Source organism: Penicillium riverlandense, assembly GCF_028828495.1.
Source record: "Penicillium riverlandense strain IBT 135883 chromosome Unknown utg000003l_segment0_segment0, whole genome shotgun sequence".
Taxonomy (NCBI): domain Eukaryota; kingdom Fungi; phylum Ascomycota; class Eurotiomycetes; order Eurotiales; family Aspergillaceae; genus Penicillium; species Penicillium riverlandense.
Genome location: NW_026643196.1, coordinates 4,545,179 through 4,571,478, shown reverse-complemented (window position 1 = coordinate 4,571,478; position 26,300 = coordinate 4,545,179). Strand labels below are relative to the sequence as shown.

General features: G+C 51.2%; 12 protein-coding genes across 12 annotated transcripts; 5 read left to right on the top strand and 7 right to left on the bottom strand.

Annotated features, from left to right (window-relative positions):
• Nucleotides 1-1,338: 1,338 nt before the first annotated feature.
• On the top strand, nucleotides 1,339-2,808 carry N7474_005471 (uncharacterized protein; the record flags this gene model as incomplete). The annotated part of the gene is made up of 1 exon (XM_057196886.1): nucleotides 1,339-2,808. The coding sequence occupies one exon, from the start codon at nucleotides 1,339-1,341 to the stop codon at nucleotides 2,806-2,808; it is 1,470 nt and encodes a 489-aa protein (XP_057054282.1).
• Nucleotides 2,809-3,204: 396 nt separating this feature from the next.
• On the bottom strand, nucleotides 3,205-4,277 carry N7474_005470 (HNH endonuclease signature motif containing protein; the record flags this gene model as incomplete). Its single annotated transcript, XM_057196885.1, has 2 exons — nucleotides 3,205-4,206; nucleotides 4,257-4,277. 2 exons carry the CDS (start codon nucleotides 4,275-4,277, stop codon nucleotides 3,205-3,207), a joined length of 1,023 nt encoding a protein of 340 aa, XP_057054281.1.
• Nucleotides 4,278-5,693: 1,416 nt separating this feature from the next.
• On the top strand, nucleotides 5,694-5,978 carry N7474_005469 (uncharacterized protein; the record flags this gene model as incomplete). Its single annotated transcript, XM_057196884.1, has 1 exon — nucleotides 5,694-5,978. The coding sequence occupies one exon, from the start codon at nucleotides 5,694-5,696 to the stop codon at nucleotides 5,976-5,978; it is 285 nt and encodes a 94-aa protein (XP_057054280.1).
• Nucleotides 5,979-6,663: 685 nt separating this feature from the next.
• N7474_005468 (sorting nexin-3) lies at nucleotides 6,664-7,384 on the top strand (the record flags this gene model as incomplete). Its single annotated transcript, XM_057196883.1, has 3 exons — nucleotides 6,664-6,741; nucleotides 6,939-7,260; nucleotides 7,356-7,384. The coding sequence occupies 3 exons, from the start codon at nucleotides 6,664-6,666 to the stop codon at nucleotides 7,382-7,384; spliced, it is 429 nt and encodes a 142-aa protein (XP_057054279.1).
• Nucleotides 7,385-8,077: 693 nt separating this feature from the next.
• On the bottom strand, nucleotides 8,078-10,117 carry N7474_005467 (telomere repeat binding factor family protein; the record flags this gene model as incomplete). The annotated part of the gene is made up of 1 exon (XM_057196882.1): nucleotides 8,078-10,117. One exon carries the CDS (start codon nucleotides 10,115-10,117, stop codon nucleotides 8,078-8,080), a length of 2,040 nt encoding a protein of 679 aa, XP_057054278.1.
• A 437-nt stretch (nucleotides 10,118-10,554) lies between these two features.
• On the top strand, nucleotides 10,555-11,084 carry N7474_005466 (uncharacterized protein; the record flags this gene model as incomplete). The annotated part of the gene is made up of 2 exons (XM_057196881.1): nucleotides 10,555-10,616; nucleotides 10,676-11,084. 2 exons carry the CDS (start codon nucleotides 10,555-10,557, stop codon nucleotides 11,082-11,084), a joined length of 471 nt encoding a protein of 156 aa, XP_057054277.1.
• Nucleotides 11,085-11,680: 596 nt separating this feature from the next.
• On the bottom strand, nucleotides 11,681-13,302 carry N7474_005465 (RasGEF domain-containing protein; the record flags this gene model as incomplete). Its single annotated transcript, XM_057196880.1, has 3 exons — nucleotides 11,681-11,986; nucleotides 12,079-12,567; nucleotides 12,628-13,302. The coding sequence occupies 3 exons, from the start codon at nucleotides 13,300-13,302 to the stop codon at nucleotides 11,681-11,683; spliced, it is 1,470 nt and encodes a 489-aa protein (XP_057054276.1).
• Nucleotides 13,303-14,483: 1,181 nt separating this feature from the next.
• On the bottom strand, nucleotides 14,484-15,544 carry N7474_005464 (uncharacterized protein; the record flags this gene model as incomplete). Its single annotated transcript, XM_057196879.1, has 3 exons — nucleotides 14,484-14,535; nucleotides 15,307-15,473; nucleotides 15,518-15,544. The coding sequence occupies 3 exons, from the start codon at nucleotides 15,542-15,544 to the stop codon at nucleotides 14,484-14,486; spliced, it is 246 nt and encodes an 81-aa protein (XP_057054275.1).
• Nucleotides 15,545-16,906: 1,362 nt separating this feature from the next.
• N7474_005463 (40S ribosomal protein eS4) lies at nucleotides 16,907-18,057 on the bottom strand (the record flags this gene model as incomplete). The annotated part of the gene is made up of 5 exons (XM_057196878.1): nucleotides 16,907-16,960; nucleotides 17,015-17,309; nucleotides 17,448-17,732; nucleotides 17,794-17,931; nucleotides 18,044-18,057. 5 exons carry the CDS (start codon nucleotides 18,055-18,057, stop codon nucleotides 16,907-16,909), a joined length of 786 nt encoding a protein of 261 aa, XP_057054274.1.
• Nucleotides 18,058-18,324: 267 nt separating this feature from the next.
• N7474_005462 (aspartate-semialdehyde dehydrogenase family protein) lies at nucleotides 18,325-19,533 on the bottom strand (the record flags this gene model as incomplete). Its single annotated transcript, XM_057196877.1, has 3 exons — nucleotides 18,325-19,130; nucleotides 19,183-19,440; nucleotides 19,503-19,533. 3 exons carry the CDS (start codon nucleotides 19,531-19,533, stop codon nucleotides 18,325-18,327), a joined length of 1,095 nt encoding a protein of 364 aa, XP_057054273.1.
• A 449-nt stretch (nucleotides 19,534-19,982) lies between these two features.
• On the bottom strand, nucleotides 19,983-21,827 carry N7474_005461 (CAZyme family AA4; the record flags this gene model as incomplete). Its single annotated transcript, XM_057196876.1, has 4 exons — nucleotides 19,983-20,132; nucleotides 20,181-20,362; nucleotides 20,416-21,469; nucleotides 21,528-21,827. 4 exons carry the CDS (start codon nucleotides 21,825-21,827, stop codon nucleotides 19,983-19,985), a joined length of 1,686 nt encoding a protein of 561 aa, XP_057054272.1.
• Nucleotides 21,828-22,400: 573 nt separating this feature from the next.
• On the top strand, nucleotides 22,401-25,947 carry N7474_005460 (uncharacterized protein; the record flags this gene model as incomplete). Its single annotated transcript, XM_057196875.1, has 8 exons — nucleotides 22,401-22,475; nucleotides 22,535-22,682; nucleotides 22,735-22,829; nucleotides 22,885-23,502; nucleotides 23,556-23,708; nucleotides 23,755-24,963; nucleotides 25,015-25,248; nucleotides 25,306-25,947. 8 exons carry the CDS (start codon nucleotides 22,401-22,403, stop codon nucleotides 25,945-25,947), a joined length of 3,174 nt encoding a protein of 1,057 aa, XP_057054271.1.
• Nucleotides 25,948-26,300: the final 353 nt, after the last annotated feature.

The following is a 26,300-nucleotide window of genomic DNA, read 5'->3' as shown; positions in this document are numbered from 1 at the left end:
AAGTCACCATGTCGTTGATGCTGCCTCAAAACGGACTCGGAACGCTTGGCTTGTCGACATTGAAGAACGATCCACAGGGACGAAAATTTGGCGGAAAACGGACCAGGAAACGGGGCTAATGGGTCAAGCCACACATTGTAGATGATTGTGCCGAGTATCTGAAGGGCGGAATGCGACGCGATTCAACACTCATTCACCCTCTAGCGGGGACTATTTGGACATACCAACACCAGTAACCCTGATAGGTAATATGGCAGAGAAGTATCTTGCCAGAAATCTAGAACGGCTGACATGGTGGCTCAAAGATCTTAGATCTCTTTTCATAATGACATTTTCTTGGGAACTGTCTTTTAAGTGTTACTTTCGGGGGTATATCGGCATGTCCCCGCATCCAACTCATCAGCGGGGAACCATGCTCTTTGGGGACTGCGTTCACATCCTTACAGATCTAGCTTGTGTTCTTTTTTTAGAGAAGATGAAAATTCTTTGTTCCCGGGGGCAAGTCGGGACAAAAGTGTACGACGGATTAATTGTTAAGAGCTCGAATTAATAACTAATGGAGAGCCTGCAAAGTGTAATTCAAAAGAGCGAATGCATCCTAAGATCTGGCCTCATCCTGCATGCTGAACGTCTATTTAATAATGCTTCCCACGCGTCACCAACCTCAAGGCTAAATTTGGATGTATTCGTTATCGCAGGGAGGATTTAATTCTTTAAAATTTTTATCAGCAAGCACATGGTGGCGGTTGATTGGGCCACATCTGTGGCTTCAGGATTTTAACCCTATTTCCAATGCAGAGCTCTAACTATGGTGAAGCAGGGACTTTTTTGCCTCTGGCCCTAGGCCCTTTTCTTTTTGCGGGTACATTGCCAATAAAGTCCCAGACAAGGTCGAGATGAGATCTGATTCGTCAGATTGATAGCCAGGCGGACGGGAGCTGCGGCTCCATGGGGCTAAATGTTTACTGTTTATAGTTCCGCCCCTGATGAGCTTCAAGATGAGAATATGATCGTCACAGAGGCAAATCGGGAGACCCCCAAAGGCGTTTCAGCTTTTTGCAACACTGATTGCCTCACGGCCCCGTGGTAACGTGGCGGCAAGTAAGCTGCTGATCAATGGGTATACAGGCTTCTATGGACGAAACAAATGGTTCCCTAACTTAGGTTCTGCATGGTTATGCACCATGAACATCATCGAGTTCTTTATTTGGACCGAAGTAATGCGGATCGTGTGTTTCATAGCTTTGCCACAGCTTTGGCTGTTGAGCCGAATACATATTTTGTCTACTCCTCGCGATCTACTATTGTTTACAGGAGTTGATACGACCAGAAGTGACTATGATCATTTCAAAGCTATCGACTTTGCTGCTCAGTCTGCCGCTAGCGGGGCTGGCAGCGGCTGGCACGCCTACATGCTCAGCTGGTCCTTCGCTGGGAGTGCCCTCATCATGCAGCACGCATACCAGCAACGGCAAAATCATTGAAGAGGTGACCTACACCTTCACCCATTTGACCACCAAGACTCCAGCGCCGAGCTCCTCTACGGAATCAAGCAGCTCAACTCCTGTCGGCCAGACAAGCAAAACGGCATCTACACCGGTCATTCCTTCGGGGACCACCACCACCTCGTCAGGCCCAGCTGGAACTGGCAGCACTACGACAGGCAAGCCTGGAAACTCGTCGAGCTCAACTTCACCAAGTGACCCATCCTCTCCATCCTCTCCTTCTTGGCCTGGCCACCCTCCATCAGGCAGTCCTAGCAGCACGCCTGTTGCCCCAAGCAGCGGCTCATCTACCAACCCAGATACCTCTGGAGGACCCTCATCGAACCGATCAGGCAATCCTACATCGCGGCCTCTCATCCCGATGACTTCGGGCCAGGGATTCACCTCCGGTCCAGCCAGCACTTCTCCGCCATCGAAGACATCAACGGTGATATCTAGCGGCAGCATCACGATTACGCCCCACTACTCGTCGACCGATTACCCTGCTTATGCTAGTCTCACGGGCACAATCACAACGACCACGACAGACAACGGTGGCCATGATGTTCCCCTAGTCGTTGGACCCCATGGACGTGGCTGGAAATGCTATATCGGTTGCGGAGGACCTCCAGGAGGTTCAGGTGGTGGAGGTGGTGGAGGAGGGTCAGGTCCCGACATTCCTGTGCCTAACCCTCCCAGTCTCCCTGATCCAACCCCCAATGACCCCAACAACCCCGGAGATCCAGATGGTGATCCATCAAACACACCAGATCCGTCCGAATCGCCATCCGAGACTGCAAGCAACGAATCGACCAGTGAACCGACCAGTTCTCCAACGAGTTCGCCTACCAGTTCTCCATCTACCACTACGCCTTCGAGCACCCCATCGAGAACGTCTCCAACATCCAGTCCTAGGAGCACTAGCACTCCTAGCTCCAGCGGATCATCGAGGTACCCAATATCGATGGTCGTCCAATCCGGATATGCCGATTCTTTCGATATAGCATCGCAGGATAATGCCGGTTTCTCGTCTCTTGCGGCGAAGCTCGAACGCGAGTGGAACGCACTGAGCAAGTCCGGGTCTATGAGAAGTACTTTCAGCTCTGCGCCTAAACCTAAGCCCTCCACTCCTCTTGTTCCCCAACCGTCAGCGACTCCAACCCCAGCTCAGACGTCAATTCCTCTGGTTGGCTCGCCTATTACGTTTACTCCAGTCTCAGAAACTCCGAGTGACTCTGCGACGGAGTTGCCAAGTTCTGCTACAGAGCCGGAGTCATCTTCTAGCAGTGCCGAATACGTCTGGCCATGGATGATCGGACCATAAATTACGCGAGGCCCAAGCATCAAGGTTACCAAAACAGAAGGTCAATATATTAAAGCATTTTCTTGGTATACATTCGCTTTGTGTTAATCATGTCATTTCTTTATAAAGCATATGGTTGCGAGAAATAGAATGGTAAATTTTCCCTTTCTTTGAATTTGGAAACCTAGATCAATACCGTACCTGTCCGACTCCCAAAAGCAGCATACACAAGCCTTCACGTGTGTCTTCTAAAGGCCATGCGACTGTTACGAAAAGGAGGATAACCGAAGCAATAATACTGTATCTCGCTGTTGATGAGTTCTGAACTAAGAAGCTAGCTAGTGAAGGTGGTCTCGGTCCATCACATGGCCTAACCTGTAACTGCGACCGTGACAACCGCTTTCCGGATTATGCTGCTTAGTATCCCCATGGTTTATTCTCAGTGTCAAGAAATTTCGCCCGTTGGAGCCCTTGCCTCTCCGTAGGACGTTGCTTCTCTGTAGACTTTTGAGAATCGGGCGTTTCGTTGGCATTCGAGGGTAGTAGTGAGAGGCCGCTCACTGCAAGAAAGTCTTCGATGTTTGTGCTCCCACTCGGAGCAAGCCCACCACAGTCTTCAAAATCTTGCAGGACTTTGTCGATTATCTCTGCCTGGCCACTCATATGTAGAAAATTTCCAATACAAGCGTGGATTCTGAGAAGTGTAGGATCTGGAAGTTCCCAACTTCCTTTGTGAACTCTGAACTTGACATGCCGATTTCTAGGTAAATCTCGTATCGGCCCCGTGGCGGTATCTGGGAAGGTCTTGATTCGATATTGGTGAGGAACTCCAGTTGTTTCAAAAATGAGTCTGAATTGACCGAATTCCTTGTGAAGTTGGGAATCTAGCATCAGGACGTTCTTTTCCGAATTTATCTGTTCTGAGGTAAAGGGCATACTGTCAAGAACTGGAAAGTAGCGCCGTAGGTTGGCCCAAATCGCTCCATATCTGTCTACTGCCTCACCGACATCAGCCTGAAAGGATCCAAGTGCAAATGGAATAATATGGGCCGCTTCAAGATGGGTCGTGAGTGCGTTCCGTGGATGGGCGTGACTGTGACTATAATGCCCCGTTGCAAGACATTGGTTGCCATCTCTTTCTAAACAGCGGTGCTGCAGTGAATCTTCAACACCAGAATGCGGAGAAGGAGTGATTTCAATGAGTGTTTTGCCACCCTGTGCTTTCATAGGAATCAATAAGCCAGTTGTGATGCTTTGGACCAGTTGCCGAAGCTCCTCGTCATTTGCACATCCTGAAACCTCCCCCGCCAGATTTTTTTTTCCGTCAGGAGGAAGGAACTTGAAGAAGTCATGGAGGAAGTCCTTGGTTTTGTCCGTGGGTTTGAGCGGTGTGTAAATATTCAGCTTTCGATCCAGCTTCTAGCTTGATTATGAGTATTGAAAAGAGTAGAAGACACAGAAGGACTCACCGTCTCTGAGGATGATGACATTCTGCCGACTACCCAGGTTGAGCCAGTCTGGAGGGTATGCCAGTTCCAGCAAGGCGGCCAAATCAGCTGGGACAGTTGAGAAGGGGATTCATGAGTGGTGAGTACGAATAGTTGAAGCCTTATGATGACTGAGTGCGATTGGTTGAAGGAAAGTTAGGTGGGGGCAGATAGGCTTAAAGTCACTTCTCACCGCCTTCCCTATTCATTCTGCCACTCATCACATGACTGCAGGGGCATATCCACCAATAATCCATCCCGAGTCGCAACGACGCTGACTGGGGAACAGCTCTGATGATACTATACTCCTAAACCCTAGGCACTCCTGGCGCTTCTAATTTTCATTGCTCTGGTGTAAAGCGGTTAATATTGAAAGACTGCATCGCGCATCGTATGTAGACCATGCATTCTTCTTGGCCTCCTCAGCGGATACGAGCAGATCCCGTTCCCATACTTCCCATACCAATCTCGCTACTGCAGCTGCGGCCCGACAATCGCAGTGAGCAAAAAGGCTTTCAAACACAAGACCGTCACCCTTGCGACGGAAATCAACACTGTGAAGTACTAGTCCCACAATTCGTAGGGACATATGTAGTTTAAAGGTCGAAAAATTAGTCATCCCTCGGTTCGTGATGATCAACATTCAATGATAACGTGAACAAATAAATTACTCCTTTCGCTTCACATGTATCCTCGGTCTAGCCTACTTTGTAAGTAGATTGTCAGGAATATAAGTTGAGCAGCCCACAGCCTATCTGTGTTGTTTTCAAATGCCCCATCTCGTGTCACAAAACAAGGAAATATGCTACATCAAAAAAGGATGCGAGCTTCTCAGAAAGTTCTTATTCCACTGAGTATTGTGATGATCTTGTCAGGAATCATGGCTTTTACTGGTGCTCCGAGTAGTATTTGGGGACCGGATTCACCCATATTCACCACCACAAGGCATCATTCGGTAGGTTAAAAAAAGGACCGTTTCCTTCGAAACTTTGTTGCTTACATCCCTAGACTGGAGAGCATATCCTGAGTTGGCGCATCAAGACTGCCCCTTTATGGCTTTACCAAAGCCTACATGCCATTCCAGCTCTCATATGGTGTCTTCTTATGCCTCTACAGCACGTCGATAGAATCCGTCGACGCTGGCCCGCATTTCATCGAAACAATGGCTACATTGTGCTGTGCGGCTCCTTGGTGTTGAGCATCACTGGATACTGGATGCTCAGTAAGAAGGTAGCACATACACATGATGACATGTGGCACATTCATAATCTCTCTGGACTCGTACCACTTGGCTGGCCCACCTTCGAGCTGACTCTGCTGGCCCTGGGACCCTTATATCTTTATACCCTTCTCCGGACCGTCCAAACGGCAAGGGCCAGAAATTTCACCACACACGCAACATGGGCCGTTCTACATACGATGGCTGCCTATACGATTGCCATGGAACGCGCCACTATGCTAATCTCCTACGCCGTCGGATTGGCACTGAACTTCTCCCTGAAAGAGGAAATATACAGCTTCTTCCGCCTAGAAGATACTCTTGATTCAAAAGCAACAGCTGAAATGGACCTGCTGGCTCTGGCAAACCTGGTGGCATTTTTTCTTATTGTTTGTTGGGGTATGCTCGAATGGCGCAAAGCGCTATCATCAGAGCATAAAACAAAATTCAGCACTGCTCTGAAAGACAGGGTCAAGCAGACCTGACAATCTCTGTTGGAATTTTCTTTCAACGCTATTCGCGGCTACGATATTGTGTGCCGTTGAGCCTCTCAGGCCTGCAGAACAGCCAACAACTGTACGCTGCTCAACAAGCGCAGCGTGAAACTTTAGATGCTCGAAACATTCGTCTGGGCTGGCGGCTGATGCGGACGAACTATCGGCAAGTCATTGCAAATCAAGGGGAGCAGTCAAGGCGTCGTGGTATCTGGCGGGGCTTCTATCAGAACTATCGATATTTCCGGTGGGATTGACCGGCATATCTAAGATCTTCATCTTCACTGGAGCGTTCTTAGGATATGTAACCATACCATTCAACTTCGTATCATGCGATTAGTGGTTGAAAGAGTACCTCTTATGTTTCTGGCAGGGTCATCACTGTAATAATAATAATAATGAATAATAGTGAGTGCATGCTCTCTTGTAGGCCAACTTAAATCTAACTGATAACGATAAGCCCGGCCCGGATCAATGATCCCCCGCCGTCCCTCCGATAGCAGCCCAAGTCTAACTGTAACCACTTCTTCTCCACGCTAGCTCAGTCGCTCCTCATCTGTCGTTACGTTCTCCCCAAAGTCCTCTTCCGCTCAACTGCCTCTAGCTCCTATTCTGCATTGTTCACATTGCTCCTCGCTCTTTCTGGACACCGGCGCAAGCCCATCACCCCGCAACCATGCAGCACGTCCCGGAGTCCCGCCAGCAGACCTTTGAGGAGATCTACGGGCCCCCGGAGAACTTCCTCGAGATCGAGGTGAGTCCTGGCAGTGAGCTATTGATTGATACACTCCAGCGCAGAGTACCAACCAACTCTGACATCCCCAACATCCAAATCCCACACCCACCGAACATCTCTTCCCCTCACCCCCCCCCCCCCCCCCCGCCTGCTCATATGCTCCCTCCCCAGAAAACAATTTGGACCAAACCTAACCAGCATACCATCAAAAATAGGTCGTCAACCCGCAAACCCACGGCACATCTCGCAACATGTACACCTCCTACGAGATCGTCTGCAAAACCAACATCCCAGCCTTCAAGCTGAAACACTCCATCGTGCGCCGCCGCTACTCGGACTTTGAGTACTTCCGCGACATCCTGGAGCGCGAGAGCACGCGCGTCACCATCCCGCCGCTCCCCGGGAAGGTATTCACCAATCGATTCAGTGACGATGTCATCGAGCACCGCCGGGAGGGGTTGCAGCGTTTCTTGCAGATTGTTGCGGGACACCCGCTTTTGCAGACGGGGAGTAAGGTTTTGGCGAGTTTCATACAGGGTGAGATATTCTCTTTTTTTTTTTTTGACCTTTGCATATGCCTCTCTTACAGCTTTGACACCCTATACTGGATCACCGCTGACCGTTCCGTACAGATCCGAACTGGGACCGGAATGCGTGGTAGAGCTCCGGGGTTCTTTGAAACTATCGTTCGTCACAGTCAGCATGGCATGGCATGCTAAAAGTCTGCCGTGTATATTTTCAATTCCTGTCTCCCCATTTCCTTCCCTCTCTCTCTTCCTTCCACTTTCACGGTCTTCTCTGGTGGTGGCCAGAGCCTGTACGTTACTGCTCCTCCCATTTGTTTCCGCAGCTTCCGTCGATATCCTTTTTTTCCTATGAATGGGCGTTTCTTTTTGTTTTATATCCCTTTCTTGCGAGCAAGCAATTTACCTTTGTTCTGTCATTTGGATCTCATATCGTGTCTTTTCGCCGTCCTAGTGCATAGTGGGAGCGACTCGGTCTACTGCTGAATCTCATTTCGCCCTTTTTTCGTCTTCTCGTCTCTCGAGTATTGGAATTGACATTATACTCTGTGCGTGTCATTGGGAGGCGGGTTTCCGGGTTACTGATCCATCTACGATTATGGGAAGGAAGTATAAGAACGTAACTGGAAAAGATTCAGAGCCATCGTGTACTGCGGGATATCGATCGAGGTAAAAGAGAGCATCCATCATGACAATAAACAAAAACCCGAAAGTAAACAATCAGTGAACCGAAAATCCAACGCCTGGAATGCAATAAGAAAATGAACTGCAGAAGATCCCTTTTTCGTTTCCGGGAAGTAGATCCAAACAGTAAATGCCCCCTTTTTGGATCAGTTCAGATCATCCCAAACCATTGGGGCAAGAGTATTATGCCCCCACGGGGTGTCGGCCCCAGAGGAAGTACCCGCAGTAGGATTCTCATCCAAAGAGAATGAAAGAATACCAGCCGACGCCGGAGCTGAGGAGGCAGAAGGTTCAAGAAAGCCTTGGGCTGGTACAGGCAGTAAGAGAGACGAATCGACAGGGCCGAGGTTAGACAGCGAGCCGCTGGGGCTATGGCGAGGTTTCGGGCGAGCAGCACGCGGCAGGGAGGCTGCTGCAGCCCTGAGCGGGCTCTGTTCGTTATTATTAGCCGCTTGATCTCGCGGCGTGGGTGTGGTCTTCACAGAGGTAGATAAGTCCTGGCCAGAAGCTTGGGTGTGTAAAGCGTTGCCGCTGACAGATCCTCCGTCTTTGTAGGCATGCGGAAACTTGGTGCGGAACCGGTCACGGAGATCTGCTGGTCTGCGATGGCCGAGGTTCAGGCGGGAGTCCCGTTGGATGAGAGTCCACTGGAAGCCATGAACAGCGTAACCTTTCAGAAGGGCCTCATCCTCGGCGGGAGTGAAGGGCCGGCGAAAGCGACGCTTGGGTTTCGTGGTAACATGAGGTTCGGGGATGCCGAGAGACGAGAGGGCAGATCGTGGCTGGTTTGAGAGTGTAGTAGTGGATCTAGCCGAGGGTGGTGTTCGTGGTTGAATGCTGCCACTGCTACTCGGGGTGTCCGTGTCGGGTGTGGAGGACACACTCGACGTTGATGGCCCGATAGATAGGGCAGGTGGGCTTCCCGCGCCGGAGTTCGTTGACTCTGACCCTGTGGTAGTAGTTCGTCGCGGTTGTAGAGGGCGAAGCTTGAAAGGTGTATTTTCACGGCCCTCCCCATCCGCTTTCATAAGGGAGTTGGAGAGCACGGTGTGAAGCTGCTTGATTGCTTCATTGGGATTGGCAGCCCGGTATGCCCAAGGATAGCAAACGCGGAATCTGTCCTTCAGATTGGAAGCGGTTCGCTTGTTGAAGTTGAGTTCAGGCTGCGCAAGTATTGTCTTCCAATTTCCAATGCCGCACTTGACGACGCCGCGAAGTAGGGCAGTTGTTTCTTCTTCAGTCCATCGCCGTACATTCAAGCGGGACCGGCCTCGGGTCTTGGGTGACATGGGTTCATTTCCTTCTTCTGTGGGCACCGGTGACTCCTTGCCATCTCCGAACTGACTTTTCTCATGTTTCGTTGGAGTTGGGTCATTCACATGCTCCACTGCCTTGGGACGCTCCACGTCATCATCGCCCTGGCCGTCGTCTTCATTACCTCCGAGAAGATCTTTGTCGTCAAGAGTGACACCAAGGATCTCCTCGAGTCTCGCTTCTCTCCGTTCTGAAGGTTGACTGTTGACAACGTTTGCATTAGAAGTTTGTAAGGTCCCAGACTCAAGAGCCTCATCTACCCGGGAGGGTTTCGTAAGGAGCTGAGTGAGAGACCCTGCCTCGATAGGCGGTAGAAGAGCAGCGTTGGGCGGGGGTTCGTTAAGTCCATTAAGAATAGCAAAGGGTCCAAAGGGTGGCGGCCGTTGTTCCTTCTGTGCCTGAGGTATCGGCAGTTGCAGGTGTTCGCTAAATGATTCTGCCTGGATATCTAGGCGGCGACGCTTGCGAGGTCCATGGAGAGCGTCATCGTCGAACGAAGAAGAAAACGGAACCCTTTCCAGAGCTCGAAGGTTTACAAAAGCCGGCAGAATCGGCCTTGGGGGCGGCTCCACGTTTGACTGCGAGTCCGCAGAGGAGTCGGTCTTGTTAGATCGAGCAGCATTGAGGAACTCCGTCACCGTAGGAAGGCTTGCATTGGGCTTGGCTTTTGCAGGAGCATTGTTGGGAGAAGTGCTGGTCTTGGAGATCTTCGAATCTCGGGCCCCACTGGCATTGGGTTCCAGAGGCGAAGGGGCACTTAGGGTCCGTGAAGATACGGGCTCACGCAGCGGTGCGATCCGTAACGACTGGAGTTGTGGGAGGTCGCGGAGCAGCGACTCATCCAGGGACCTAAAGACGCCGCCAGCATCCATCACAGGACATCGGGAGAATCGTGGGCAGATGAATCGCAGAGACGCCAGGGCATCGCGTTCATGGCTGTCGATGGGAAAGAATGCAAGTCGGGGCAGCGATAACGGTCGATAACTACGGGCGACGACGACGACCACTCAGGCAGTACTCTACGTCACACAGAGAACACTTAAACTATGGGACGGTTGGATTTTATCTTCCTGGACTAATAAATATTAGAACTATCCTACTACCCTTGTACACCGTTATTCTATCTTTTATTCTTATTTTTATTTTTATAATCTGCTGTTGCTGCGGCTTTAGGCTCGCTTCCCCGAAGCTCCAGCTTGTCCGCCAAGTCCCAGAACTAACCCCAACTCTCAATCCACCTCTTACTGGACACGAATACCCGAACAATCAGACGAAAGCACCCATATCTATCCGTTATACACGTATCATAATGGGCACACTCTTTCCGCCATGGCCAAACATCCTATTCGGGGTGCTCGAGCCCATCTCGCTGTACGCGACCCTCTCCTGATAACGCGTGTACCCATACATCCCTAACGCCCAACATGCAGAGCCCTCGGCAGCTTATACCCCCTCCAAGACCTTGAAGGCTTCATTGCGGGCCAAACTCCGAAAGCCGCGACACCTCCAGTCTTCCATCCCAGCAGCATGGCGCTGGCCTACCAACTCGGCAACCTGTACTCGCTGCTCTTCCTGGTCGGCGTGGCCGTGATGTACAGCACCAACGAACCCCGCGTGCTGCGGAATTATGCTATCGCGCTGGCTATCGCGGACATTGGCCATGTCTACGCTACATACCTGGCGATGGGCTGGGAGGCGTTTGTGGACGTTGCTGCGTGGAATGCGCTGACGTGGGGCAATATCGGAGTCACCGGGTTTCTCTTCGTCAATAGGATCGCCTATCTATGTGGTATGTTCGGTCCTACGAGGGCGCCTAGGGCGGTTGGGAAGAAGGCCTGAGATGCTTTTCTGGTTGGTGGAGGTCAGTTTGTGTATGAACTGTTCCGACAGGCTCTCCTTTTTTAGGGGGCTGGAGTGGTGTGTGTGTATTTATTCTTACTATTTTTTTTTATCTTTTTTTGGCCCTTGCTGCATTGCATATAAGTGAGCCTAGTCGGAGCTGGGAGTTGATCTCATTTGCGAGTGACCTATTCAACCACCGCTTGCTGCCCGATTACGTCTTTCTGGATGATTGTTCTTCTTGAATTCTTATTTTTATTTTTATTTTTTGGTCTTTGGATATAACAGACAATCTTATAACTTGTGGGTCGCCAACGCCGGACTCCTTCGCCCCCCAACCCGCGCTGTCAATACTAAAGAATGCAGAGTAGACGTACAAGTGGGCAGTGCCGAAGGAGAAATAGGGTATAAACCAGACATGCTTTCCACGCAATGCACAGTACTTGATGGACTGACGGCCCTCAAGGAAGCCAAGACAAAAAAAGAAGCATTCGAGCCGCATACACACCGGTGAAGTGAAGTGTGACCTGCAGCCACGCAAGCCAAACACGAGACTGTGACTTACTCCGGCGAAAAAGAATAGATAGGGAATCAGATCACCGTTTGAAAGAAAGAGAGCGTTGCAGATATTGGAGAAGCGGCTGTAAGACGGACTCGCCATTCTGTTTGTAGTCGCGAATATGCGGGAGGAGGAATGGAATGCCAGGGGATTCGTGGTAATGCTGTCGGTACGCCGAATGGTTTTGGGAAGGATTGAAGAGAAAAAGTAAGGTGGGTGGAATACAAGGGTCCAGGGCGACCATCGAACCGGTATTCCGAGCTCGTGCAGTAGAGATACTGTATTTGTGGAGTCCATCGAGAAGGGCGGTCAGGGAGTGATAGTTGCGCGTAGTATAGAGATTCTGTGGGAGGGCGCGGAGACACGCTAAGTTTGAGCAATTGCCAATTTCGAATATGGTGGCTGAAGATTGGAGAAAAAAAAAAAAAAGCTCACCTGTGCACAATCTTGCAAATGTGGAATCAGATCGGGCAGCGCGGAGCAGCATTCCCACACTGAGGCACTCAGAGTACGCCAATTCGCTAGGAGCTGCTTCACCACTGCATCCTCTGCAACTAGGTTCGTTCGCGATAAGCCCGCAAAGTCGACCTCGTCAGTACTTGTTAGAGTGTGAGCTAGGTCGCCTGCCGTCGTAGAAGTAAGACAGTATTCCAGAAAGGAAATCGAGGTATCGAATGGGACCTTCCAGTTCATCCCCGTAGTATGGACGTATTGCCGCTGGAAGCGGACCGCTAGAACAGTAAACACCTTGAGGATAGTCGTTAAACTAGGAGGCTGATCTCTGAATAGAGTCTGGATCGGCCCTGAAATGAATTCAAATCCGGGGTCGCTCGAGCGAAGCACCTCGCGGTCTCTCCTTGGTTGAACCGTGATTATACTTTGAACCACAGCCCGATGGGCAAATGGACTCCGGGTGCGCAGTTGCTAGGAAAGAAATCGGTCAGTATTCAGTCGAATCTGAGGTCTCAACAAAACAAAACCGACCTTTTCTACTTCTAGATAAAGAGGAATTTCTTCTGGGTAGATGCGGAGATGATCCAGAAGGTGAATATGAAGAGCCGTATGCTGTAACAAGAACCATTCAATAGAACCCGCTTCGTACCCAAGAGAGGCACGCACAATCTCCTCGAAGGCAATCTGCGTAAAATGAAGATGACTCTCGGCTTCAATAGCCGCTGCGACTGCGCACGCGTCGAGCGAATGTCCAGGAGGCGGCGGCGACCAGGACCAAGGGGCTAACTTAGTGGGCGTAATACTCGCGCGGCGCAAAATTTCCTCGACACGCTGCAAGTGCGAGAGATTGGCGAGAAACTGGTGCTCTCGCGGCTGTGACAATGCGATGAGGAAGTTGTCAATTGTGTCTGCATTGCGACTTAACAACGAGCTTCGGGGAAGGCTCTCATCGCGAAAGAGGCCGTAGCGAATCACATGGCTGATCTCTTGGATATTGAATGCCCACAGCACGGTGGTTGCCTCGTCTTCCCACCAGCGATACGAGACGAAGAAGCGAGGAATCTCCGCGACGAACGTGAAGATCGACAGGTAGTCGGAACGGGCTGCGGCGGCCATCTCAGACGATGAATTCTGCTGCCGCATCACGGATCTCCACTTGGGAGGCGGTTCGAAGACCGATTCCTCGTTAGGATCGTTCGATTGCATTTATATCGACAGCCACAACCACCACTGAATCCCGTGGGCTCATAGATAACAACGCATTGGTGGTTGAAAGAATTCACGCTTATGCCCATGTGACGCGGCGCCGTTCGATAGAAATTACCATAGACCCGGGGAGGGGAAGTGTCAGGGTAGCTGTGAGTATCACAGTGTGTACAAATTATGTGGATGAGGGTGTGGAAGAAGGCAAGAGCAATGGAAAGGAGCAAGCCCTTCGGAAATCCGGAATGGAGTGATTGGAGATTGTGAGTAGAAGAAAAGAGAGGCAAGGCCCCTTTTAGTATAGTTACAACGCCACGTTGGACACATCACGAGGGGAGTCGCCTTCGACGCCAGATGGACTGGGCGCATTAAAAACGGGACAGAGCGCCAATCCTAAGGTTCCGCTCTGCTGGGTGTCCCGGTATCCTGGCCAAGTCGCTGGAGAAAAGGGGGCAAGGATTATCCTCCAAATCGGGGTAGAGACCGAAAGAGAGAGAGAGCAGGGTTGCTCGGCTCCACCGAAAGATGCCTGTGGAAAGTTCGCGATTCGGCCTCGCCACTACAAAATACCGGCTGGGCTGCATCCTTTTGGCCGGTTGCTAATATGACAGTTTCTACGAGTGGCCGTACGCCCGTCAATCCGTCGGAGGAGCGGTCAAAGAAAATAACCCTAGTTCGACCTGAAGGAATTCCGGAAGCTCCATGGCACTGCTCGGGTCTGCGCTCCGAAGAAGTCGGTCAAACCCGGCAATCCTTCGGATAGCAGTCTAGTTTGTAGAGAGCTTCCTGGGGAATAGTAGGACATGTTTAGCAGCAGGCTACAAGTTTACTGTATAAGTGCCAATCGTGACACCCGACCGATGTGCCCCTGCCACCTCTCTTTTCGTACAAGCAACCCCAATAGTTCCAAGCCGAAGAAGCTCATCATTGTATCCACTGCACCCACCTTCGTTAGCGCGCCCACTAGTAGTAACTTGTCGGGAAGAGGCGGGGGCCGGGCGATCATGGTGGAATCCAAATCCAGCCTGCGGTGATGAGGATCGATCAAAGTCCGGACTGACCAAGAAATTTTGGTTTGGAAAGGCGCCACATAACAGCGGACCACTCATTCCTTTGGTTTAATCTGGGCTGGGGGCTGCTGATCTCTAAGGAGTTGGCGGTGATGGCCGGGGCAGGAAGTCCGTTCATTTCGATGAACCAATAGTGACGGCGGTATCGGGAGGAAGATCTTGCGGTCTGTTAAAACGAAGGAGATGGAAAGACTAAAATCCTTGACCGCTGAAGACTAATCAAATCAGATCATGGAGAACGAAGTCCAGTAACCAAGTAAACTCTCTGCCCTGAACTCTAACCCGTAAAGTCGCCGAATTGAATGGCCTATAATACGAGACGCAGATCTCCTAAAATATGAATCAGGAGACTACCACAGCTCTGAATCGGAGTTAAAATTGATAAACATCGTAATCCGACAGTGGTCTCCTGTGGCTTATACATACTCTGTATCGCTTATGTGTATCCAGAGGTCTCCAAATCAGCCTTACCATCAGGATATTCGAGGCAAGTTATGATTTGTTCCTAATAGGATTATCCGAGATAGGTTGCGGCGTTAGCATTGGGCGTTTTCCTTTTGCATATGACCGACAATCTGGAGCGACATCTACATGGTAAGGTGACCTGTTAGAATGTTAACTATTATATCGGCATTTGAGCATATGCCGCCAAAATATCTCAGCTCCAGGCAATTAGAGATAAAATTTGCAAGTGCCGGATCCACAGATCTAAACTCTGATCGACCCATTCTGGGACCTAACTACAATATGGAAGTCATTTCAGTCTATCGGCACAGTATCCTTCTTGGTAGGTTCATACGTAGCATTGTTGCCCCTGCCCGTGGACCTCGGCTGTGAAATAGAGAGTGGCATGCAAGACTGGCAATTGCAGTCACAACACAATTCGGATAGCCAATTCAGATATCCAATTCAGATGAACCAATGGGTACTTATTGACCGTTGACTCGATTTGAGAAGATAGCCTGCAAGCGCGCCCTGCTGCAGAACCAGGATAAGGATAATCCATACTAGCTGCAGGGTGATGCGTCGCGCTGTGTAGCCTCTCTGCAGCCACAAGTCCCGACCCGGCTTTTGCACGTTTAGCCCACCCCACTCCTCCAGCTTCTGATCAGATAATTATAAAATGTGCCTCCCTCCGCACTAGGTACATAGAGCGGTGCAGTTGCAGGTTGCATCTCCGATCTAAGGGAAAGCACATGCACCACAGTAGTTGCGGCGCCGCTGCGTGTGCATAACGCCAACCCAGCAGAATGGGAATGGCTCGTGGATTTTCCTGGTGGGGGCCTGGACCGTGGGACGGCCCAGCCCGGACGTGCGAGCCAGCGAGTTCGTTGATTGATCAGATCTACCCCGTAGAGAACCATCCTGTCGACCATCGGATCAATAATAATGGCAGAAATTCCCCGTCTATCGTCATCCTTCCGGTCAAGAAAAGGGGGGTTCCTATTGAAACTCAATCCACTCTGCCTATCGCGAATCGGGGAGTAACTAGCCGGACGTGTCCGATTCGCGAGATCGGGGATCGAGCAGGCGTCCGCCGACCAACTCTTGTTGCGGGCCATTGGTGATTTGCACTGCGTGCCTGAGGTATTTGTATTTTTCTCCTCTGGCATGCGTGCTCGCACTTTTTTTTTTTTTCCCGCCCCCGAGCTCTTCGTCCTTTTCTCTCCCCTTCAACTTAGGCGGAGGGACTGCCTCGGACGAACGCGAGCAATCCCTGCGTGAGGTGCGAATGAGCTCCCCACTCGGGCAAATCTTGTGACGGTGCGTTGCATTAGTTTGGCTTCTGTCCATGCTCATAGCAGCATAGCGTCCATGTGAGCAGCCATCATCCACGTAGATTGGTTGTCGGAGCTAATGAGCTTCTGATCGACCGTGAGTTATTCCCCAGGGAATCGAACCTAGAGCGAACTATGTCAGTTCGTAGCGACCTAGAGTTTTCTGAGTAAAAGACAATAATTTTATATGTCGGTCTGCCAGCCCATGTTGTATGAACTCCGCGTACCCCGTTCCGTATGAGGTCCGGGGCGGGGAACGGGAACTAATTGGCACCGAGGACACTGGATAGCTGAAAGCCGGGGTCATGGGATTCAGCTGGCATCCAGATAGCACGAGATAGAATAATTGTCTGGAGATTGTTTGCCGGCGTGTAGACACTCTCGATGCAGTCAGACTGATACTACGCATCCTGGTTCTCGGCGAAGAGGGCACGGATAGCACCACCTTCACGCAAGTGAGAATTAAGAGAACTTCAAGGGCAGAGGCAGAAGAACCAGGACCAATACGCTCATCAAATCATTCGAACAACGTTAAAATAGGTATCATATCACTCGGAAACGAGACGGTTAGCCCGTCCCAAATTGTTTGCTATGGATCGAATCTACGGAACGAAAACATCGTCCAAGCCCATCAAGCAAGACAAGACGCCGTTTCCCAGCTACTGTTTTTTTAGTTTCACTTTTTTTGGAGGGTCATTCCCAGAGACGGGAAATGGCCGGCACACCTACTCCTACTACCCATGCCATGTCAGAAGACATTTACTGGGCAATAGTCTGGGCACGGCGGCGGTCACGCTCCTCAGAGATGGAGAGCTATTGACAGAGTTAGTTGCTGAATGTAGAGTAAATCAACAGTAGAAAACATACCTTGACACCCTTGCCCTTGGGCAGGGAGACCCAGGGCTTCTCCTGTCCGATGACGAAGACGTTGGACTCCCGGGTAGCGAAGGTGTTGTCAATGGCATCCTTGACGTGGACGACGTTGAAACCACCATCGTGGCGCTCACGGTGGGTGACGACACCAACACGACCCATGTTACGACCACCAGTGACCATGCAGACAACACCGCTGTCGAAGCGGACGAAGTCGGAGATCTTGCCGGTGGCAATGTCAACCTTGACGGTGTCGTTGACCTTGATGGCAGGGTCAGGGTAACGGATGCTAGAAATCAAACATTAGTATGGCCTGTTCGGACATTTGGGGATCTCACGAAAAGTTCTGTTCGTCCTCCACGCCGATCAACCAAAGCTTGGTCCAACGACTGAATGACGCGGAACTTGTGGAGAGCATGCAACTCACGTTCGCGCATCGTGCGTAACCAAGAATGGGATCCCGCCCTTGCCAAGCTGAACACGCTTGACCTTGCACAGCTTGAACTCGGCCTCCTCGGCCTGGATACGGTGGACGGTGAAACGGCCCTTGGTGTCGTAGATCAGGCGGAAGTGCTCGCCGGTCTTCTCGAGGGAGATGACGTCCATGAAGCCGGCAGGGAAGGTGGTGTCAGTGCGGACCTTGCCGTCAACCTTGACCAGGCGCTGCATCATGATGGCCTTGACCTCGCGACCGTTGAGAGCGTACTTCAGACTATACACAAAAAAATCTATCAGTCTCCCACTTCACAAAAAAAGTTTGTCGGTCGGCGTACCGGTTGCGAATGAAGACGATCAGGGGCAGGCAGTCCCGGAGCTTGTGAGGACCGGGGGAGGCCTTGGGCGCGTAGGTCCCGGACATCTTGTCCAGGAGCCAGTGCGAGGGCGCACTAAGGCGCTTTTGGTGCTTCTTACTATCGAAGCATTTCAGTCAGTTTTGAGATCCAGAATTCCGAAAGCGAGGGGGAATTGGGAGATAAGAGTCAAGGGAATGGTTGTGAGGGTGGAAATGTTCGAGGCACTTACGGTCCACGGCCCATTTTGACGGATTATCGACGGTTGGTGAATTGTCGAAGTGTCGTGATGCAAGAAGGAAAACCAAGAAGAGAAACGGGGATTTTCGTGTGGTGCGCAGGTGACGCGGATGAGCCCTAGCCCTGTCTGAATGTGGTTAGTCTATATTACATAATCTAATTTCCTGTTTGGGACATTGTAGGGCAAAAGTATAGGAAAAACCCCAGTAAACTCTGAGAAATCTTTTTGATATAATATGTTCTTCGCTAGTAATCGACTTTTATCTACAATATTTAAATGTATCCCTTGATGACCGCCACCTCCGCGTTGAGGATGGACGACCCAGCAGCGCCAATGACTGTGTTGTGGGACAGGGCCGCAAAGCGGATGTCAAAGTAGCCGCCCTCATTGCCTTCGCGCACTCGGCCCACGCTGACCGTGTATCCACCGGAGAGGTCACGGTCCAGACGGGGCTGAGGACGGTCGGGCTCATCAAAGACCTTGATAGCCGGCTCCGGAGCCGACGGGGCACCCAACTTCTGAGCCTCGGACTGGTACTCGCGCATGGCCTGCACAACCTGTTCTGCGCTCGGTGCCGGTCGGTTCTTGAAGCGCAACGACACAAACGCCATATGGCCGTCGGTCACACCAACACGGGTGCACGTGGCCCCGATGCGAAGACCGGTCTGCTCGTCGAAGGCAGTCGCGTCGGCGTTCAATGAACCCAGAATCTTCTGCGCTTCGTTCTCCAGCTTGTCCTCCTCACCGCTGATAAAGGGGATCACGTTATCCACAATGTCCATGCTGGGCACACCGGGGTAGCCAGCACCGGAGACGGCCTGCTCGGTGAACACCTCAACTTCCTCGACAGGGCCGAACTTGGCCTGCAGGGCGGCGAAGGGGATGACGATTCCAATAACGGCACAGTTGGAGTTGCAGACCAGGAATCCTTTCTTCAGACCGAAGTGCTTGCGCTGGTGGGGGATCAGGTCCAGGTGTTGCGGGTTCACGGTCGGGACCACCAGGGGCACGATGGGGTGCTTGCGGTAGTTCTTTGCGTTTGAGAAGACCGGGATTTCCGCCTTGATGAATTCCATCTCTACAGAGGGTAAGCACTGTACTCCAGTCTGGGAACAGGGTAAGTCACGAACCGGTGTCGCCAGCGACATCGCTGTTCAGACCCGAGAAAACCAGGTCGCAGTCCTTGAAGTGCTCCGCCTTGCAGTCGCGCAGGACGAGGTTGCTGAGCTTCTCGGACATGGGCATTGCCTGCTTCCATTTCACGGCATCTTTGTATTTCTTGCCGGCGGAGCGCTCAGAGGCGCCAATGGCCTCGAGTTCAAGGAACGGGTGGTCTGCGAGGAGGAGGATAAACCGCTGGCCGACGGAGCCTGTGGCGCCCAGGATACCTGTAGGTCGGCGTTTAGTATATGGCATGAGATCTCAAGGCCGAGCTCGGAGTATGGCATACCGCACTTCTTCTTGGCGAATGAGGGAGCCATGATGCGTGTAGACTCTATACGTGTCAGTGCAAAGACGGATATCTATCTTTTTCCAATTAGCACTCAATTTGCCCGGAATAAACGGGTTCAAACAGTATGGGTTGAGTCATCAGCATGCGACGAGCCCCGCAAACAGGTGCGGCAGTCGCAGCTCAACTTTTGGGGGGAAATGGGGATTCAAAAAGCAAGGGGCAGTATGAAAAGGCATGTCGGCAACACCAATGGCACTTACCTGCGTATCTGGGCCGGAGGGTCAACTGGAATGAATGTGGCGATGTCTTCAAAAAGTTGCCCTGCGATATCGCTCCAAACTCCCCGCGGTGACTGAGAGCTGACTCATCCACGGCAAAACATTTGGCCGAACTTTTGTATATACTCAAATTGTGTCGGGATTGGATGGTATTTCTACCACGGAGTTTGTAGGATTGATTTGTAACTATACACGGGATCTACGAATCTTCCGCCTCGAAGATTTTGCCAGGATTCAACAACCAGTGTGGATCCAGAGACCGCTTGACACTGCGCATCACATCGATCGTCTCCGGCCCCAGTTCCTTCTTCAATGACGACTTTTTGCCCAGCCCGACTCCATGTTCACCCTGAAAACCGAAGTTAGTCCTGTCTCTTTAAAAGTGCAGGGTACATACCGTGCAGGATCCCTCCATTTCAAGAGCCCGGTCGACCATGTCATACACCACTTTCTCAACCTTGGCTCTCTCCTCCGGTTTCTGTCGGTCATACATGATGCTCGCGTGGAAATTGCCATCGCCAATATGTCCCAGAATACTGGTGAAGATTCCAAGATCGGAAAGTTCCTTCTTAGAAATTTCTATCACAGTTCATCAGCGTTATATATAAAGGTCACAAGGCGGGGGAGCATACCAATAATATCAGGCAGACGAGACAAGGGCACGGCCACATCGGTCGACCATACGTCCGAGCCCTCCTTGCACAGAGCCAGCATGGCCCAAAGCGCTTGTTTTCTTGCGGACCATAGATCATGAGCCTCCTTCTCGTCTCGAGCAAACTCGAAGGACTGGGCCTTGTTGTTTTTGGCCAGCTTCGTAGTCAGATCAACACTGTCCGCGACGCCTGCCTTCGTGCCCGAGAACTTAAAGAACAACGTGGGTGAGACTTTCCACTGTCGCCCCGTTCCACCGGCTCGGTTAATCACATCCATCTGGACGTCATCCATGAGCTCCATGCATTGCACGTGGATGCCCTTCCGGATTAGCTGCATCGCCGTAGACGCCGCGTCGCGAATTGTGGGGAAGGACACCACGCCCACACGGGTCTCCTCTGGGATATTGGTGAGTTTTAGGGTCGCCTCCGTGACGATACCCAGCGTCCCTTCCGAGCCGATAAACATTCCCGTCAAATTGTACCCCGCGGAGGTCTTCCGTGGCCGGCGACGGGTTTTGATGATCTGGCCATCGGCCAACACAACCGTGAGGTTGATCACCCAATCCTTCATAGTTCCATACCGCACCGCATTCGTACCGCTGCAGTTTGTGCCAACCATACCGCCAATCATCGCCGACGGACCGGGGTCCACGGGGAAGAAGAGACCAGTGTCTTTGATCTTGTCATTCAGCTCCATCCACTGGATCGATGGCTGCACCACGACATCCATGTCCGCCTCATGCATTTCTAATATCTGGTTCATCATCGCAAAGTCGATGGTCATCCCGCCGTACGGCGCAGAGAAATTGGCTTCGAGACTCGATCCTCCCGAGTAGGGAACCATGGGCATTTTGTACTTGTGGCAGACCTTAGCAATCTCGGACACTTCTTCTGTTGTAGTTGGGTAGGCGATAGCCACGGGGAGACGGTCTGCGTTGATGCTGGACCACTCCGAGAAACCGTGTCGGTGCAGGTCATCCTCGTCGGTGCTGATGCTGTCTTCGCTTAGTTTGGCTCTCAGCTCGGAAACGGCCTAAGTGTCTATTGTCAGTTTTATCCTTCCACCAGATAACAGAATGTTGATTTCGTACTTTTTCAAAGTCCTGCACGGAGCCATACCGCGGTTTGGACTGTTTCTTCGCTGGTGTCTGCAAAGAGGCGAAGCCGTACCCGAGCCCCGCAGCGAATGCGGAGAAGAGGAGCGCCTTACCAGGTGTCCAGAACGTCGATGAAGCACCCGCTGACGATTGTGAGCCGGACGAGTTGTGTTCCTTGCTCTCCGTTGCAGAGCTGGAGCTGTTCCAGCGACTTCCACATGCCCAAAATTGCGGAGTTCGGGGGCGGAGGGTGCGTGCGGAGAATCGCCGGGAGGCCAGGAGAGATGCACGCATGGTGGAGGTGGTGAGAGACAGGAATGATTGATAAATTCCTATGGCATCGCTGTCACTTGTAAGAGGAGGGAAAAGTGTCCAGGCTGTTGCGACACCAGCGCTCCGATGGTGTGATGGTGTCGGGTACTTGTAGGACAGTCGGAATTCGGCCGATAGGTTAAGTAGAGCCAGACAGGGCCAGGGACAGGTTAATCCCCCGCGTCCCTTACTTATTTCGTATTAGACTCCGCCAACACAGGTGGGATGGATGACGCGGGCGTTATTGGTTCCGGGGAAGAGCGTGGGGGTTACTTATATGAGTTGCCCAAAGCGGTAATACGCCGCGGAGAGCATCGCAACAATTTTATAGTTATCCATAGTTCGTAATTATTATTGGGCACCATATATCAAGGCCATGGTTTGCTTGTAATTGACCCACCTAGAGAGCAGACACTTTGGAGATTTCGCGAAAATGGCGTATCGGTGACACAGCCCGTTGACAGGGCAACCAGACCTCACCCTGCGACCTCACTGCGCCAACACGACAATTGATGCATCGCATTTATTTCGGAAGCTTCCATACAGCTCGCAAATATGGCCGACGAGCTCTCTCACTTTGTGCGCGAGGTGGAACGCCTGGTGACCGCGCCCTATGTGCCGTCGCTGCAGGTATGTGAGCCGACACCGGAGACGCGACACGGAGTAGTACTGACAAGACAAATTTCTAGGAACTTCATGAGGCAGTCCAGAATTCCTCTCCTGCCGTGCTTGATCTCTGGGCCTCTTACAAGCCTTGCCAGGTCGGTCTGCTGGCTGATGTTCTGGTGGATAGCCTGTCGCGGTCGCGCGTCGCTCTACCGCTAGTTGCGGTCTTTGGTAAGAAGGTTGGGGCTACTTCCGTATAAATAAGAATACTAAACTGCGATAGTGTCGTCGCCGGTATTTCGGGATGCTTTTCTCGCGCGCCACCCTGTCGTTTTAGACACGTTCCTGGAGAAGGCAGCCGGTGAGAGCGGATCAGAGGTATGGAAATGGACTTGATATTCCGACCGCAGGATCTTATGCCTAACGAAATCAGTATACCTCAGCATGCATTGCGCTACTTTCTTCCCCTCTCCCGCAGAACATGGTCCTACCAGCTCGTGTGGGCACATTCATCAGCGATTTGATATCCACAATTGCCGACAACCCTTGCGCAGAGACAATAACACCACTCTACAAGATCATGAGCGGATTACAAGGCTCCTCCAAAGTCCTAGATGACGTCTCATCAGATACAATGTCCAGCCTCCAAACAGAATTCACCAAAACCCTCCGCAATCTCGACGACCACATGGGCAATCTCCTGTGTCTCGCAACATTCGCCCGCATCGCATCAGCCGGGCAAACAAATCAACACTCTCAACACGGACCAGAGCCGCCTTCGTGGCTGCTCAACATTAAACACTTCTTTGGTCCCAAGCGCGGACTGAAAACTCTCGACCTGGTGGTCTTGCGCGTGATCCTTGCGTCGTCGGCTAGTTGCAATAACTTGACTCCGGCTAAAGCTGCCGAGAGTGTTAAATTGGCGATTTGTATTGCTGATGTTGTTGAACCGGAGCAGAAGAGTGCTTGGATTTCGGGAAATCGGTCGAAGATTGCGAAGTTGTGTGATAAGCTTGTTAGGGCTGGGATTGATCGTGAGATTCAAATCATGGTATGGTCGCTCGATTACTTTATCCGGCCAAGCTGACTGAGGATCTATTGCAGGGTGCTACATTCTTGTTATCCCTGCTTCCTCTATCCGAGCTGCCGCAACAGATTCATGGCATAGCTCTGCGGACTTTGATGTCTACGGAAAGCTCGCAGGTGTTGAAGATCATGCCTGCACATCTTGTTCGAAGACTTACGAGAACATTAGCAGTAAGTATATGCTGCGTCCATTTAGAGCAACTTGCTGACTTGCCAGGAATCTGGGGAACCTGCTGTTCGCGAGCTCGTAAACTCCATCCTTTCTGCATTGAAGCATACTGGGTCGCCAGCGCAAGAGGCGCTATCGTCCCTCAAGGTGGCCGGTTTGATTCTCTGTGGGTTGCAAGAAGTACAGTCACAGCCAGCACTTTCGGCTATCCAGACCTTGATCTTCGCCTTTGGCAAAGACTCTATTGGTAAACTCTTTGAAAGCTTTCCCGCACAATCAATCCAAACAGACTGCAGCGGTACAGACACCTGCTTCAGCGTCCTCAACATATCGCATGATCGGTTGGTTCTCAACTTGTTCGATTTCTACTCTGCAGCCGCTCTTGCACGACATGATGGTAATAAAACGATGATCAAGACCATGAAGAGTTTTGTGGACCGAGTGGCCGGATCGCTGCCTGGAAGCACGTGTGGATTTTCTGCAGCGAGTTCAAATGACTTCCGTGTCTCTTTCGCAGTTCAAGATAGACATGATTTCTCGACCGGCCACGGTCTAAATCGCAACTGGCGTTGTGGCATCACTGAGGTCTTCATGCAAAATGCGCAGACTTCTCATGATTGCATGATAAAGAAAGTTGAAGACATCTGCAGAGACCTTGAGCAGCGATGCTACAATGTCGAAGGCCCTCTGAGGGCTGTTGAAGAAGAACGGGACAGCGCCACCCACGAAGCTAATAGACTGAAACAACATAATGAAGAATTAGAAGTTCGCTTACATGAGTCGTCAAATACGGTCTCCGCTCTTCGGCACGAACTATCCTGTCTTGAAGAACACGCTGAAAACGCCTCTGCTCGAGCAGAAGAGTTGTCTGCATCTCTTGATGCTGCACGACACGACCTCGAGGAGCAACGACAGGCCTTTGAGGAGAGAATGCGGGCAGAAATGGATAAAGTGCGCAGCAGAGAGTTGGATCTGATTGCTACGTCGACTGAGAAAGACGATCAGATTGATGAGATTCGTGAGGAGCTTGGCTCTCTGCAAGCCAAAGAGCAGCAGATGCTGCAGACCTTGGATACACTGTCAAAAGAGAAGGACTTTGCTATGGAAGCCTCGGCTTCTATACGGCAGGATCTTGCGAATGCTCAAGCCCTTGTTGAGTCTAGCAGGCTTCTTTCTGTGCAGAAGGAAGACGAGGTGAAGCGTCTCCTGACTGACAAGGAGGATATGCAGATGGAAATGGGGGCTCTGAAATCAACTGTGAGTTTGTTGTCTTTGAGACAATCAATCCTTTACTGACGCTTGCGGTAGGTGGACGAGCAGAGTGTGGATATCGAGAGGCTTTATTGTGCAATGCAAGAAGCTGAAGAGAAGTTGGGATCGGAAATCGATATGTTGAAGCAGAGCCACAAGGCTGAAATCTCCCAGACTGTGTCTGAGATTACCCGCCACAAAGAGGAGAATCAGCGCCTGCAGGCTGCCGTCGCCGATTCTGCAAAGGAAGCACAATCCCAGAACAAACGCATCCAGTATTTGGAGAAGAAGGTAAACGAAACACAGCCGGCTCTGTTTGTTTTGTGACACTAACCATTCCTCTTTCAGATTCAATCCCTTCGCAACGAAAGAGCTGCCAAAGCCCGAGAGTTTTCAGAGGCTCAGCAGCACATCAGTCGTCTGATGGGCGTCATGGGTTTTGCCACCAAATCCACGGAGCACAAAGGTCACAGCAAGCAAAAGCATGTGAATCCTGTCCCTGATAACACCGACACAACACCCACCCAACAAGCAATCAGTTATGACGATGAGGACACACAGCTAGCTCAATCATTTGAGTCCCTCGCCTCAAACCTCGGCGCCCCCAGTCCGAAACGACCAAAGAGCAACCGTCGCTCAATTCATCCACCCGATTGTCACGCTCCTCCACCTGCTCACCAGCCTACACCCAAAGAACCCAAGTCAAAGAATCCCGAAGCCTCAGGTCCACACCAAGCAAGACGGAAACCTCTTATGGAAGCAGACCGCAACAGTCCAACCAAGTCACTGGCAGGCTATGCACCAAAACATAGCCGGCAAGATCAAGAAGATGTACCTACAGTCTATGAAGAGGCACAGGTTGAAGAAGACAACTCGGATGAACATCAGCTTCGTAATCTCAGTTTAGGTATGGATCTAGAGTTTTCGAGGGACTTTGTGTTCACGAGCACTGCTTTTTCCGGGTCGAATAATGAGCCCTTGGCTCCGTGATTGGATGGAATGGATGATACAAGGAGCCATTGCTTTTTCTTTTATTACTACTTGCCAGTTGCTGTTGTTGACGCCTGTGTACTTGCGTCGGTACTTTCATAAGGCGGAATTACGCTAGGAGAATTGAAGCATGAATAAGGGCAACAAGTCTGAAGGGAGAAGAATCTCGTCTACTAACTGGTAAATAATTCGTCCGCTTCACGACCACCGTTTCCATCAACCAATCCGTATCGTAAGGATGGATGTACCACATTGGAGAGGGACGGCAACGGACGGATCTAGCTGATATCACAACTCTTTTGTTGATAGTGACTGAGAGAATTTCTAACTAGATCACTAGATAAGTTTGAGGC